Source organism: Marmota marmota, unplaced genomic scaffold, assembly GCF_001458135.2.
Source record: "Marmota marmota marmota unplaced genomic scaffold, marMar, whole genome shotgun sequence".
In the NCBI taxonomy this organism is placed as follows: domain Eukaryota; kingdom Metazoa; phylum Chordata; class Mammalia; order Rodentia; family Sciuridae; genus Marmota; species Marmota marmota.
The window spans coordinates 23,133,114-23,146,418 of record NW_026000082.1 but is presented as its reverse complement, the minus strand read 5'-3'; the positions used below and the strand labels follow the sequence as shown (position 1 = coordinate 23,146,418).

The 13,305-nt window shown below is 55.3% G+C and overlaps 1 protein-coding gene across 3 annotated transcripts in view; it reads right to left on the bottom strand.

Annotated features, from left to right (window-relative positions):
* Positions 1–749: 749 nt before the first annotated feature.
* Positions 750–13,305, bottom strand: part of Hivep3 (HIVEP zinc finger 3) — a 458,107-nt gene continuing 445,551 nt past the window's right edge. For all 3 annotated transcript variants that reach the window (XM_048815629.1, XM_015485179.2, XM_048815630.1), the window contains 3 exons: positions 8,937–9,023; positions 3,848–4,779; positions 750–2,743 (listed from right to left, as the gene is read on the bottom strand). In XM_048815629.1, the coding sequence (XP_048671586.1) occupies positions 1,946–2,743; positions 3,848–4,779; positions 8,937–9,023 (1,817 nt within the window). In that variant the 3' untranslated portion in view covers positions 750–1,945. The remainder of the gene's footprint in view (positions 2,744–3,847; positions 4,780–8,936; positions 9,024–13,305) is intronic.

Below are 13,305 nucleotides of genomic sequence, written 5' to 3'. Positions count from 1 at the left end.
CTACAGATCCAAAGAGTGCCAATGTGGCCCAGGTAGGCTTGCTGGTTTCTCCTAAGGTGAGCAGGAGCCCTAGCCTGAGTCAAGCAGCCAGGCGCTAGCCCAACTCCCCAGCGCTCGAGAGTACAGGAGGCCCCCAGGGAGGCCCTGCTCTTTTTGTCTTAGCTTGGAGCAAGGCAGAGGAGAATGAGCGGCTGCTCTGGTGGAGGCTGGGCCTGTGGCTGGTTTGTCCACCCAGCAGGGGCCTGTAGGGAAAGGCCTGAGCTGGAGAGAGGGGAAGGATGGCCAAGCACGAGGTTGAGGCCTATCTACAGCCTGGCGGAGGTCTGGGAACTGGCCAGAGAGGTCCCTGTTCTGTGCAAGGTGGCACCAGCACCTAGCCTGGGTGGGACATACCACGGCCCCTCTTTGTAAAATATTAGTTGTTTCTGGAAAGATAGGGGAAACTCGTCCTCTCCCAGGTGGAAATGGGAACCTTAAGCAGCAGTGCACAGGAGCACTCACTTTTACAATTAATTATATGGGCTAAACATGCTGGAGGTCAAGTTCCATATTTTAACTTGGGATTTAAATTTCTGGTCAAATTATTTTTCTTGAAAAGCAGGGTTTTTTGTTTGTTTTTGTTTTTGTCCCAGGAAATAAGAGAAAAATTCAAAGGATGTGGTACAATTCACAACTCTTCTAGGTTGAGAGAAGAGAAGAGGAGGAGGTGGGGGGGATATGCCAAACACCATCTTCTTTTTCTATGTTTATAGGGTTTTTTTTTTGGGGGGGGGTGTCTTAAAAGAGATTTAAGCCAAAACATAGGCCAAGGCAGTTCCTACCAGTCACCGTTTGGGGTATTTCCTTAGGTAGTGGAGGCCTGGCCATGTGTGGAGGGGACAGAGAAACCAGTCTTGTTCCAAGGGACCCGGAGCCCTGTAAGTTCACAGCGCCGAGCACTGTTAAAGCCCAGCTATGAAGGTCGTAAGGCCCCTGTGCTGCAGGGACTGAGGTGAAGCAGAATCCAAATCCCAAGCTGAGGATAGTCTCTAGGCTTGGTTTCAGCCCTTCAGCTTTGCGGGTTTTAGGGTTCCCAGTCAGGAGGGCCAGGGCCAGGAGAGCAAGGCAGGGGTTAGGTGTGCCAGAGCCAGGAAAGCGACAGTCGGGACTCCTTTCCTAGCCCAGAGGCTGGGGGCAGGATGGGGGTATTGAAGGGAGGGGCTGTCACATGGCTTGCTTACCTGGGAAATGCAGGATAAGCCCACAACTCAGATGAGCCGGGTATCTGGGATCCCTGGGGGAACCAACCAGTTTTTACCTTCTACCTGCTATTTTGGGTTGAAATCCTAGCAAAAGCAACTGCACCCCCGCTTTTTTCTTATAGAGAATAAAAGGAAAAAGAAGATGATCTCTTGGGGTTCTGCCTGCATTTGTGTTCCTCTGCCTGGGGCTGCTGGCCCTTTTCTGGCAGAAAAGAGTGGCCGCTGGCCGGGGCAGGGAAGGGGGAACTAAAGCAGTTCTGTACACGGACTGCTTGCGTCTCCACTTAATTGTGTTCTGTGCCCTCAGTGCATCCCCTTTCCCTAGGCCAGCGGCTGCCTCTCGCTGTCCTTGGAGGCAGTGGCTGTGATTGCAGGGGTGCTGTAGAGCACCCCTCCTGCAGCCTTTCCTAAAAAGCACAAACTATCCACAGCCTCAAGCTCCTTGTGGGTTTGTCTTGTTTTTATGTATGTGTGTGTGTGTGTGTGATTTGTTTCTTTTCAAGCAACAAAAGGTATAGAAAAAGGCACAGGTAACTGCAATATGTGGGAAGATATAACAGATGGGAGCTGAGCAGAAACTGTGTGGACAGATGGACAGATGGGACAGGGGGCCCATGGGAGCAAGATGACTCCAGGACGTTGGCTGCAAACGTCTGTTGCGGAACACCGGAAGCCAGATGCTGACGCGGTCGGACGGAGAGAGGCTAAGTGCTTGGGGGGGCCCTGTCCTTGGGCTGGGGTGGCGATGCCCTGGGCTCCCCACTACCTGAGGGCTTGGGGGAGCCCTGGCTGGTCCTGGGTTCCCCAGAGAGGTTCCTCCTCCGAGCTGGGAAGTGAGCAGAGACCTCGGCCAGGCAGCCCACGGAGCTGCTGCGGTCCAGTGGTGGGGCGGCAGAGGCCTCAGGGGTGGCCAGCGTGCATGGTGACTCCAAGTGGAGGCTCCAGGACTGCGCCACCTGTTGGCCCTGGGGTGGCCGTGGGGTACAGGGGCTGTGTGTGGCCACAGGCTCCACAGGCACCTTGGCCCCATAGGGTTCCCAGTCAGGAGGTCTGCCTGGGCCTCTGCCTGTCCTCTCCCCCTCCTTGGGGTAGTCTCTGTCCTCCAGCTCCGAGGAGAGTGTGAACTTGGAGACCTTAGCCACGGGGGACACAGAGGCTGATGAGGTTCCAGTGGGACTCCAGCAGCCTCGCTCCTGGGCCTCTCGGGCCCCTGTCAGGTCACTGCCACCCCCTGAGAAGCCACTGACCCAGGCTGTTGAAGGCCCTGGCAGCAGGGTGGGGTGGGCCCCAGGCCGGGCTTGGACCATCTGGATCCCACCGATGGGAATCAAGGGGCACGGGGCACGGGGCAGGTGCTGGGAGTGCAGAGGCAGGTGGCTGAAGATGTTCTCCTCTGTCCGGGCGGGGATGTGGCCGTGGAAGTCATGGGGGACGGAGAAGGGTCGGGAGGAAAGAGGATGAGCAGGGCCAGGCGGGCAGGTTGGACTTCGGGACTCGGCCTTCTGTAGGGGTCAGAAAAACAAGACAGGGGAAGGCAAGGGTTACATGCCGGGCACATGGAGGACAGCGGCCTAGAGGCACGGAGCGCAGTGGGCCCCAGACCACCGTGAAACCAGCTGAAATGGGGCCAGAACCAGGCTGCTGGCTGTACTCACGATGCTGCCCAGCGGGCTGTCTCCAGCTCTAGTGACCACGAGCCCACTCTGCCCCATCGTCTTCATACCCCCCGCCAGCACATTTGGAGGAAGGGTTCTCCGATGAAGGGGACCCTGTTGTCACTCTGGCCTGGCCCTCTACCTTGTTTCTGCTGCCCTCCTATTCCTAAAATGGTCTTCATTCATGCAACTTCACCTTGGCACTTGGGTTCCCACCCAAGGCTCTTGACCTTCCACCATGAGGAATTGTAACGTGACCTCCAAATTCAAAATCAAGGTAAGATTTCTCCAGGAGTGACAATATCAGGTCATGACAACACTGTGACAGAAAAGGTGTTGGAAGGTGAAGTTGACAGAGATGGCACTGTCAGTGGTGGGGTCCTGTGGTGACAGGGATGCTGGTGGTACAGAGATGGCACGACAATAGGGTAGGGACTGTGTGGATGATGGGACAACATCCATCAGGGTGACAGGTGGCATCAGTGGGGTGCTGAGGTGCCGGGATGACGGACGGTGTTGGCCAATGGCAGCTGTGCTCATGGTCTGACAGGAGCAATACTGGCTATGGGGAGCTGTGACAATGACATTGGAGATGGAGATGATTGGGGTTAAACTCTGCCATCTGCCCAACAAGCAGGCTGGGTTGGGTCCGGTGGGGAATTACACAAGTATTTCCACCCACATCCAAGGCCACGGCTCTCACTAGGGGTAGGACTCTGACCCATGAACTCCGGAACCCACACTTGCTGCTGCTGAAGTTGCAACAAAGTGTCATAACCCAGATGGCCGAAGGTGCCCAGCCTGGTGCCTGGTATAGTAGCGCCCAAGGAATGTTTGCTAAATTATCAGCAACTACTCATCGGGCAGAGTCGTTTAGCTCCAGGTGTGATTCTCAGAAAGTGTGAACTTGTAACCCTCCCACCCCCAGGAGTGACAACGGCAGGAACTCACCCACATGGAGGTGCGGGTCTCCGGGCTTCTGCCAAGAAGTTTGTGAGGTAGAGGTGTGGGCGGGAAGAGAACCCGCGGAGCTGGCCCCAAGCCTGGACCATGCTCATCCGCTGCGGGGCTGCCTGGCCCAGCCAGGGCCCGCTTCCATGGCAGCGCTGACCGTGGTGGTGACTCAGCCCGACCCAGAGACCATCTCCCGGTGGGTGAGCGTGTGGAGAGGCCTCGATCTGTGGTTCCCTCAAGTTCTGGGGATAGATGTGTTCGAGGGGCCAGTTCTCTTCCCAGGGGGTGGGGAGTGAGAGAAGACAGCGCAAGTCTTGGAGACCCACAAGGAGGAGGGGCCGTGTCTCTTCCTGGACCCGTCTGGGGGCCAAGCATGCTTGCAACTGAGGCCTGTGGTTCTGGGGCCGGTGAACACTGCTGGGGAGATGGGTCGTTTTTGGTGAGTGAGTGTTTGCGGGCGAGTGGTGGACGGCTGCCTGCTTCTTTGCTTGGGGACCATGGCCTTCTGGGGGACATGGCCTTAGAGCTCAGGGCTGAGCTTGTGTCCTTCTCCACAGGGCCCGACAGGGCCGGTCCCAGCTGGGGAAGACCCAGGATGCTCTGGCTGGACGTGGAGCAACGGCTGGCTGTCAAGTGCTCGGCATCAGAGACTGAGCCGCCTCGTGTGGCCTCATTGTCAGAGGTGGCATCTGGGGGCTGAGGACCCTGGACAGGTGAGGAGTCTGCCCGCGGCATGGCTGTCAGACCGGGTGGAGGCGCCTCCGAGGATGGCCGGGACAGCTCGTCCTGGCTCTCCTCCTCGTCCTCATCCTCGTCGTCGTCCAGGTCTGAGTCCGAGTCCGAGTCCTCCAGGTCTGAAAACTGATGTTCCTCCACAGCCTCGGAGCCCTCTCGCCCTTCCGAGTCCTGGAACAGGTCATCACTGGTTCCTGAGGGGAGAATGCAGGAGACCTGAGGTCAGCCCTGGCTGTTCCTTCTAAAGCCCAGTTTCTTGATCTGCCACCCAGGCAGTATTGCTATGGTACTGGCAGAAGATCTCTGGGTGGACCAAGTAACACCACAGATATGCGAATGCTTTGTAAATCATCATGAACAGCAATGACTTCATCTCTACCACATGCAAGTTCAGATCTAAGAGCTTTAAGTGTATTAATCCATGTAGTCCTCAAAGAATGCTGGGACTATTCTAATCTTCAGGTTATAGATGCGGAAACTGAGGTAAGAGAGATTCAGTAAGTTACCCAATAAGGTCACAGTAGGTCTGGGGCTGAACCGCAGCAGGTGAGACAGTCTCCTTTTCCATTAATAATCAGGTTTCACCCTGAGCAAGTTATGTTGCCTTGCTATTCCTCAGTCTCCCCTTTTGTCAAACAAATATGACAGTCTCACCTCCCAGGGTTAGCTAAGAAGAGAAAATACAGGCCTGGCACCTAGCCAGGGTTCCAAAATTATAGTCACTGTGGATTCGTTAAAGATGAAATTTATTATTCCAAGCCGGCCTGCATGATTAGTCTAAACACATATCTGACACCATGATCGGGTGCTGCTGGCTGGCACAATTGGTAGGTAGTAGAATAAATACGGCCCCTGTGAGAAGCTTGGCTAAGCTAGCCTCAAGTCACAGAGCAGGGCCCACACTGGCCATGCCCTTGTCCTGAGGAGCCACTACCCTTTAGAAGGCCTATGATGTTCCTAGCCTGGGGAGAGCAGCTCTGAAATGCCAGCTTCCTGGTTTGGCTTCTCGAGGAGCAACTTGGACCAGATGGGTCACCATTAGGTCTCGTCTGAGCCATATCTGAAATGGGCAGCATTCTAGATGCTGGGGAGAGCTTTGCTGATGTCTGGCCCACCTGAAAGGCCCTGAGGTTTGGGTCCTGCTGGTCCATTGCTAGATAATGATGACCTCATGTTTCTGGCCAGAGTATGGGCTGGTGAACCATCGGCTGGCCCATCACTTACATTTACCACTACTACACCCACTACTGACTGGGACCACCAGACATAGCAGGTGACCCAGGCCCCTGGTGCACCCAGGCTTTGGATCTCCTCCAGGCCCAGCTTCCCCAGGGCTAGGACGCCCAGTACCACCTGCTTCTAAAAAATCAACATGCAGAAGTAAAATGGACAAAAGAGGACGTTCGGTGGGCTGCAGGTCCAAAACGATGGGGTAGAGCTGGGGAGGGCCACAAGAGGAAGGGCAGGGTCTCCTGGCAGCAGGGAGCAAAAAGATGAGGAATCGGGAGGAAATGGGGACGGGGTGGGCGTTGGGAGGGAAAGGGGGATAGAGATGGGAGGGCAAAGTTTTGAAATTTGGCTCCAGGCCAAACTTGAGTCCCCTTGCCAAGGACTTTGGCTGTAGACTACTGCAGCCCCAGAAGTTCACCTACCCCTGCCCCTCACTCAGGTATGGTGAAACAGAGGCACAGAGAGGGTAGGGGTACACCCAAGATCATCCATCAAGCTCCTGGCTGAGTTAGAACTAAGGTTCACAGCCTTTGCATTATTACACTGACAGCTTAAAAATGGTTTTATGCTTTGAAAAGCATCCATGGCCTTGGTTTGGATCCTAACTTCACCATTCCCTTGCTGTGTGACTCTGGCTAACTTCCTTTTATCTTTTTGTTCAGTTTTCTCACCTGTAAAATGGGGAGGGGTATTAGTAATAATAGCCCCTCATGAAAGTGTTGTGAGAGTTCTGAGGTCCAGCACACAGTTAGCACCCAATAATCCTTAGCTACAGCCAGCTAAGAGGCAGGTAGCTGAGAAGCATTATGAGCACTGGGCAGATCAGTCAGTGGGTGGTGCAGCTGGTGAGGGAGTCAGGGCCAGCATCTCCTGATGTTCACCAGGGAGGCCCCTAAAGACCTTCTTCACTGATGGGGAAGTTGAGGCCCAAAGACTGAGGTGGCCTGTGTTGGTCATTCAGCACATGAATAATGGTAGCCAAGGATGCCCGGCCTGGTGCACGCTTGGCCATGCCTTCCACATCCAGGTTCCTGTAGGACTCTAGGGGATATGCCCCTGTCTGGTTCGCCCCTTCCTGATGCCTCTCATAGGATGTCTGGCCCCTGGGATCAAGGGCAAAGCTCAACAAGTCCTGCCCACTAGGAGCTCAGGGCCCTAGGACCACCAAAGGAGCGCACCTCTGCACTGCTAAGTGCCATAGCTGGAATACGCCACACGGTGGCGCTGGTGCCCGACCTCATCTCCTCCGGGGCGGGGCTACAATGCCGGCCACCAGAGGGCTTGGGCTTCAGGCTACCTTCCCACGTTGTTGCTTCATGTCCAGCACACACCAACTCCTGATGCCCTGAATCTGCCTAGTCGGGAGGTGGCAACTCCATCTTTAAGCTAGACACCTTGGAGTCATCTTTGGGTTCCTTTTCCCTTAACCTCTTCTTCTCCCCTCTCTGATGTGACAGCAAGATCTGTGAGCTCTACCTCTGAATCCACCACTTCTCACCTGCACTGTGTGGCGGTCTGAGCCTAAGGTGTGCTTGGCCTGGACCACTGCCTCCCCTGTGCCCTTTGCTGGCTATGCCCTGCACCCAGCCAGAGCCCAGGCGGTCAGGGAAGTTCCTGGTGTTACCCTTCTCACACTGGATGACAGCCAAGCTCACCCCTTGACCTTCCTGGCCTGAGGTCTCTGACCCATTGTCCTGGTGTCAGTGGGCTCTAGCCACAGGGGTCAAGTGCTGTGGTCTTAGGGACTTAGCACCTGCTGCTTCCTCTGCCAGAGAGCTCTCCCCAGACCCCACAAAGCTATGTTCCAGGCTCTCAGTTGGTCTTTGGCCTTTTATTTTTTGTTCTGCCTCTCTCCCCTGCTCTATTACATATTATTCAATGTCTGCCTTCCCCTCTAGAACACAGGCTTCCTGACACTGTACAGTGGAGCTCAGAGCAGAGCTGTCCTCACAGTTGCTTCTGGAAGGAATGTGTAGACTTCATTCTCACAACGGTGGGTGTGGTCATCCTTGTCCACCCCACTGGGAAAGTGAGGCTGGGAGGGAGGCAGGGACCACAGAGAGGCTCTGGGTTGGGCTCAGGCTCCCCCAGCAATGGGGAAGTAGTGTGGAGCCAGTGCATCTCTGTGACCTTGGGTGACTGCCTTTACCTGTCTGAACTTTACTTTCTTGAAATGCGGAAACACAAGTTCCTACCACCTGTTATGAGGACCTAATGGAACAATCTCTGTAAATGGCCTGATGTCCACTCTTGACAAGCATGGGAGCCCCACAATTTGGTATTGGGAAGTACAGCCCCAATTTCATTGTGTTCTGTTCTATAAGAGAAAGGGAAACGTGATTTAACTCTTTTGTGAGACTGCAAATACATCTCCAAATCTGAAAAATGAAAACTGAACAAAATACACACACACACACACACACACACAGGTTCTCCTATGTTACATTCTAAGTATTTGATCCTGATTTCAAGAAATCTGTGGTCAAAGGTTTTTATGCTGGAGGGACTACCTGTCCATCTGCTAAAGCTCCTCTGGCTTCCTACCTGGGTGCTGAGACCGGACAGTGCTCACCAGACCCACAGCCTCGATCAGCTCCTCCCTCTCCCCTGTGTGCTGGAAGATGACTGGCTCTAACATGACTCTTGGTGCTGGAGGACTTGGCTGGGTTGTGGTCATGGGATGGGGATTGGTAGGTGACAGGGGCTGTTGCATCTGGCTTTGGCTCTCTTAAAACCCTCAGGCCCATGTCAGAGTGTGCTTATGGAGCTTCTAGAGTCAGGACCCACAGAGTCATTGTGAAGTCTGCCGGGTATTTCAGGCATGTGTTTAGAACGTGCCTGGCACATAGCTGGTGCTCGTTGCCAAAGGCGATTACACATGTGCTCATACTCAGTGCACATCCACAGAGCTCTGAGGGGCGGCAGTGCTCAACACCACTGCAGATGGGAGTGGGGGTGATCCCCTGTGAATTCCACCTCTGTGCCCCAACAGTTGAAGCAATCGGAAGGGAAAGGCATGGGAGGGAGGGGGCAAAGCAGGGGGAGAGGCAGCAGGGAGAGGAAGGCAGATGGAAGGGACAGGGAGAGGGGCAGGTGGAGGGTGGGCGTGCCCATTCCTTACCCTCTTCGGCTTCCAGCTCCTCTAGCACCCCTGTCTCTTGGCACTTTTTGCTGTGGGCTTTCGACTTCATGTGCTTAGTCAGATTCCCTGGAAAGGAATGAGGACAGACTCAGGTTCAGCTGCAGGACAGGGCTGGGGAGGGCCAGAGGCAGCTGTGGCTTCTCACACCAGCAGAAGCCTTGCCAGCTGCAGGGGTTGGGCAGAGGCCAGGCACCCCTCGGCCCCAATGTTCAGGCCAAGGCGTGCAGCCAGAGCTGATGGTCGTGGTGGAACACAGGAGCCGGGATGGGGAGGGCATGGGGCTGTGAAGGGACAGACAGAGGGTCCAATGAGAAAGGGAGATGCTGGTTAAAAAACAAAACCAAAAAAAAAAAAAAAAAAAGAAAGAAAGAAATTATTAAAAAATCACTCAAGTGCAATTGTTTTTTTCCTGATTCTGATTTCAGTCTGGGCCCAGGAGCTGGCAACTTGCCTCAGACAGGATGACTGGCCACCTTAAGTGGTGCAATAACATAGGGACTCCCAATGACCATCATGGAGGGTGGGGATTGAACATGCCCTTCTGGCCAAGGTCTCTTCCAGGCAGCCCATAGGGCAGAACCTTAGGGTCTGTGAAGAGGATCCAGGGCAAAGTTACTCTTAGGGTTGGAGAGAGGACAGAAAGTAAGAGTAGGGACATCTACTGGCCACGAACCTGGGAGCCAAAGCCTGGGGCCCAAGCCTGGCTTCCCTAGTAGAGTGTATTTCCTGGGCCTGTTTCCCCAGGCCAATGTGCAGTGCAGACACAGGATGCAGGTGGTTCAGGGAAGGCCTGGGCAAGGCTCTTTCCTGCCTCATGCCTACAAAACTCTTGGGGAGGCCAACTCTGCCCAAAGTTGTAACACCAGCCCTGCAGGCTCTGGAGCAGGGGCCGCAGCTCTGTGAGATCAGGAAATGGGAACAGCAACTTCATTCCCTACTCCCCTGCCATGTGCACAGCATTTCACAAACCACAGAGTTCTGTGGACAGCCATGTCCTGGGAGGAGAGGTCAAGTGACCCTAGCATGCCCCAAGAGAACAGGCCAGATGCCTTGGATGTTCCTTTGGGCCCATCCCAGACTGTGCTCTGAGGACTGCTGTATTTCCAAATGCTCTACCACATAATAAATCATAAGTTCCCCAAGTCAGGTGCTTTGTCTCATGAATTGTATTAATGTGTAAGTTTGAATGAATGGATGAGGAGAGGAGAATGGAAAGAGTTAGACATGCTGGAATGGAGGTAAAGAGAGATTGATGGAGGGATGGATGGCTCGGTGGCTAGAGGAACTAAGGAAAGCAGAATAGGAAGAGAGCAGAGGGAAGGGACAGAATGAGCAGACAGGCAGATGAACAGATGGGCAGATGAGTGGATGAGGGAAACGGCGGATGGATGGAAAGGGGGTCAGCTCTCCACATGGGAAGTGGAGAGCTGGTGGAGGGAGAGCAGCCGGCTGGCTGCACACACATGCGGAAGTGGGAGGTCAGACTGCAGGAGAGGAAGGGAAGCTGCATGAAAGGAGAGATGGACGGGAAGAGTGCAAGAAACAGACAGGGAAAGTGGATGGTGGAGAAATGAGCCGGAGAGGGGACGGATGGGTGGGTAAACAGGGGGACTGCCCATGGATGATCAAAGGGTGCTTCTGAATCAGCCTGAGAACTTTGGGGTTTTGCTGAAGAGTTGGGGGAGGAGAGCTAAAGCTGGGATTCCCTGAGGTGTGGGGAGCCAAGGGCAGCAGGACAAGTGGAGAGGTGTCCTCTTTTCCTGCCACTGGACAGAAGCCCGGCTGTTCTACTCCTGACCATAGGGGGAGCAGAACCACATCTTCCCAAGACATCTTGTGACCAAAGGGCTCCCAAAGGTCTCTATCAGTCTCGTGAATGCCACTTTTGCTGTCATGCCTGAAGATTGTCAAGAGGTGGGAAGAGACTCCTGGGGTCTTCCGTGGACCAGAGACACCAACCCCTCAAACCCTGGAAGCAACCTCCTTGCATTGATGACCCCAGGCCACCGAGGACATGAACACTCCTCCTTCTGGCCATCATGCCATTTCTCACAAACATTTTTCCCTAGATGGTTTAGGTTTCTTACCAGTTACATTAGATACTGAGCACACTGTGGGTGTTCAGTGCCCCCTAGGGAAATGCCATCACAAGTGTTGGGGAGGGACCTCACAGACCATATAATCCAACCCCCATCAGGCTGAGGCCTGTCCCTGCTGCTCACCTAACTCTGGGCCCAGGTGCTGATGACTCCATTAGCTAAGATCACTGGCTGTCCTGGGTGGTGGCATGACTCCCCTTAACTACCATGGTTGACCAAGTGGCCCCAAGACACAGTGCTAGCTAGTTTAGAGCACTGACTGGGCCCAGGTCTCGGAGCGCCGGGGTCCTTGCTGGCTCCATGCAGGGGAAGCAACAGTCTAAGATGATTCTGAGCATGGGGCCTGGGGTGGCCCAAGCTCTGCCGCTGCTGGCTGTGTGACCCTGAGTTCTGAACCTTGCTGAATCTGTTTCTGCAGCTGTAAAGTAATACCTACCTCGTGGGGATGCTGAGAGGATTTGAAGACACAACCCATGTGGCAGGAGAGTGTGGCTGGCCCAGAGCAGACCCACCCCCCTCCATGACAGTCACTCTCTATGGAGCACCCAGGGACTTTGCCACACATGGTACTGGGCCAGGAGAAGAGAGGTGCTCAGGTGATGCTCATGAAGAAATGGCTTCACCTTTCAGTCTGGGCCTCAGGGGTGCTCAGGAGAAGGCCCCACAAAGCTCCCACTTGGCAGGTCTGCCTCTTCTCTGCCACCACCCTCGGAGGCTGCAGGGAGGCTGAGGTAACTCTGCAGGTCACAGGAGCAGACGCTGGATGAGTGGCCCTGAGCTCGTCCCGTTCCCCCCCCCCGCCACTCCTCCTTCCCCACCTGTCACTGCCTCTGACCAGGGAGAGGCTTACTGACCCTGCAGAAACAGGCTGGAGGCCAGGTCCCTGTCAAGGGGCAGAGCCACTCCTTCTCACAGCCAACCCAGCCCCCCACAGAAAGTGACAGCTTGGAGTGGAGGAGGAAAGGCCAGTGGGGGGAAGGTGACGGGTATCTGGAGGAACCCTGCCCCCACCCTGCTGGCCCAATGGACGCGAGGCCTGTCCACAGCTGCCATCTCTGTCCTCTGAGGTTGCGATCGGCGCAATGGCCCTCACACAGCACAACCACCCTGCTGACTTCTGGAAGCCATCTGAAGAGGACAGACTACAGGCCAGTCCCCGGGCCTTTGCTCCTCAGGTAGCTCCCAGAGGCCTGAGCTGCCACTTCCACGTCTGACACAGAGACGAGACACAGACAGGCAGACAGAGACAGACAGGAAGGGCTCCCAGACATGGCACAGCCAGGCAGAGGTGACAGGGGTCCCGAGGACTGCCAGGCCAAGCCTTAATGCTCATGTAGGCTGCCTAGGCCACAGTTTAAGGGAGAGAGAGGAAAGTGGTGGAGGTCACCTGAGAGGTATGCAGACAGCCCAGGAGAGGGAGGGGCTGCGTTATCAGAGCTTGGCCCCAGGGAGGGCCAAGAGCTCCAGTGTCCTCCCCGCTTCATGCCCACCAGCTCTCTGCTTCCATCTGCCACCGCCTCAAGAGGCCCCCTCTGCTAGGCACAGAGTTTGGATTCTACCTTTTCAGATGTCCTCTGGTGTTGGCCGGGAAGCTCCCCAGCTGAGAGCAAAGCTTCCCAGGCCTGGCCCTGCTTCAGAGGACCCTCCACACCCCTGGAAATGTGGGGCACCACCCCACCTGCTCAGATTCTGCACTCTGTGGTGGCTCAGAGAGACCCAGGAAGGGAGGTCAGGCCAGGGGTGGCCTCCACTGAAGGCTCCTCCTAGAAAGTGGGGGTTCCCATGAAGACCCCAGACCTTACTCAGACTTGGCGAAACAGGCAAGGCAGAGGAATTCAGCGGGGTCCCTTAGGGGACTGCCTGTGTTGGGAGTCAACAGAAATGGGCTTTTCCTGTCTCACATGGCAGAGACTCCCAGGGGGCTGTGTGCTGGGCACAGGTGTACTGTGTGGCCTGTGGCCAGGAGGCTCTCCCAGGTTCCTCATGCCGACGATGGAGCCCTGTGATCCCCTGGATGCGCTGGGAATAGAAGCAGCACTTGCCACCCACTCCAGAGGTCATCTGACTGCAGACCTGGCCCCTCCCTCCAGAGACAGGAGGACCTGCTCATCCAGAGGAAGGGGAGGGCTGGTGCCCTTGAGGCAGGGGCTCTCGTGCATGGTCACTTCTGGTTCCGGGACTCACTTTCTACAGCTTCTCAGGGGCTTGGACAAGAAGCCTTCCACTTTTAGAGCTGTATTACTTAAGAC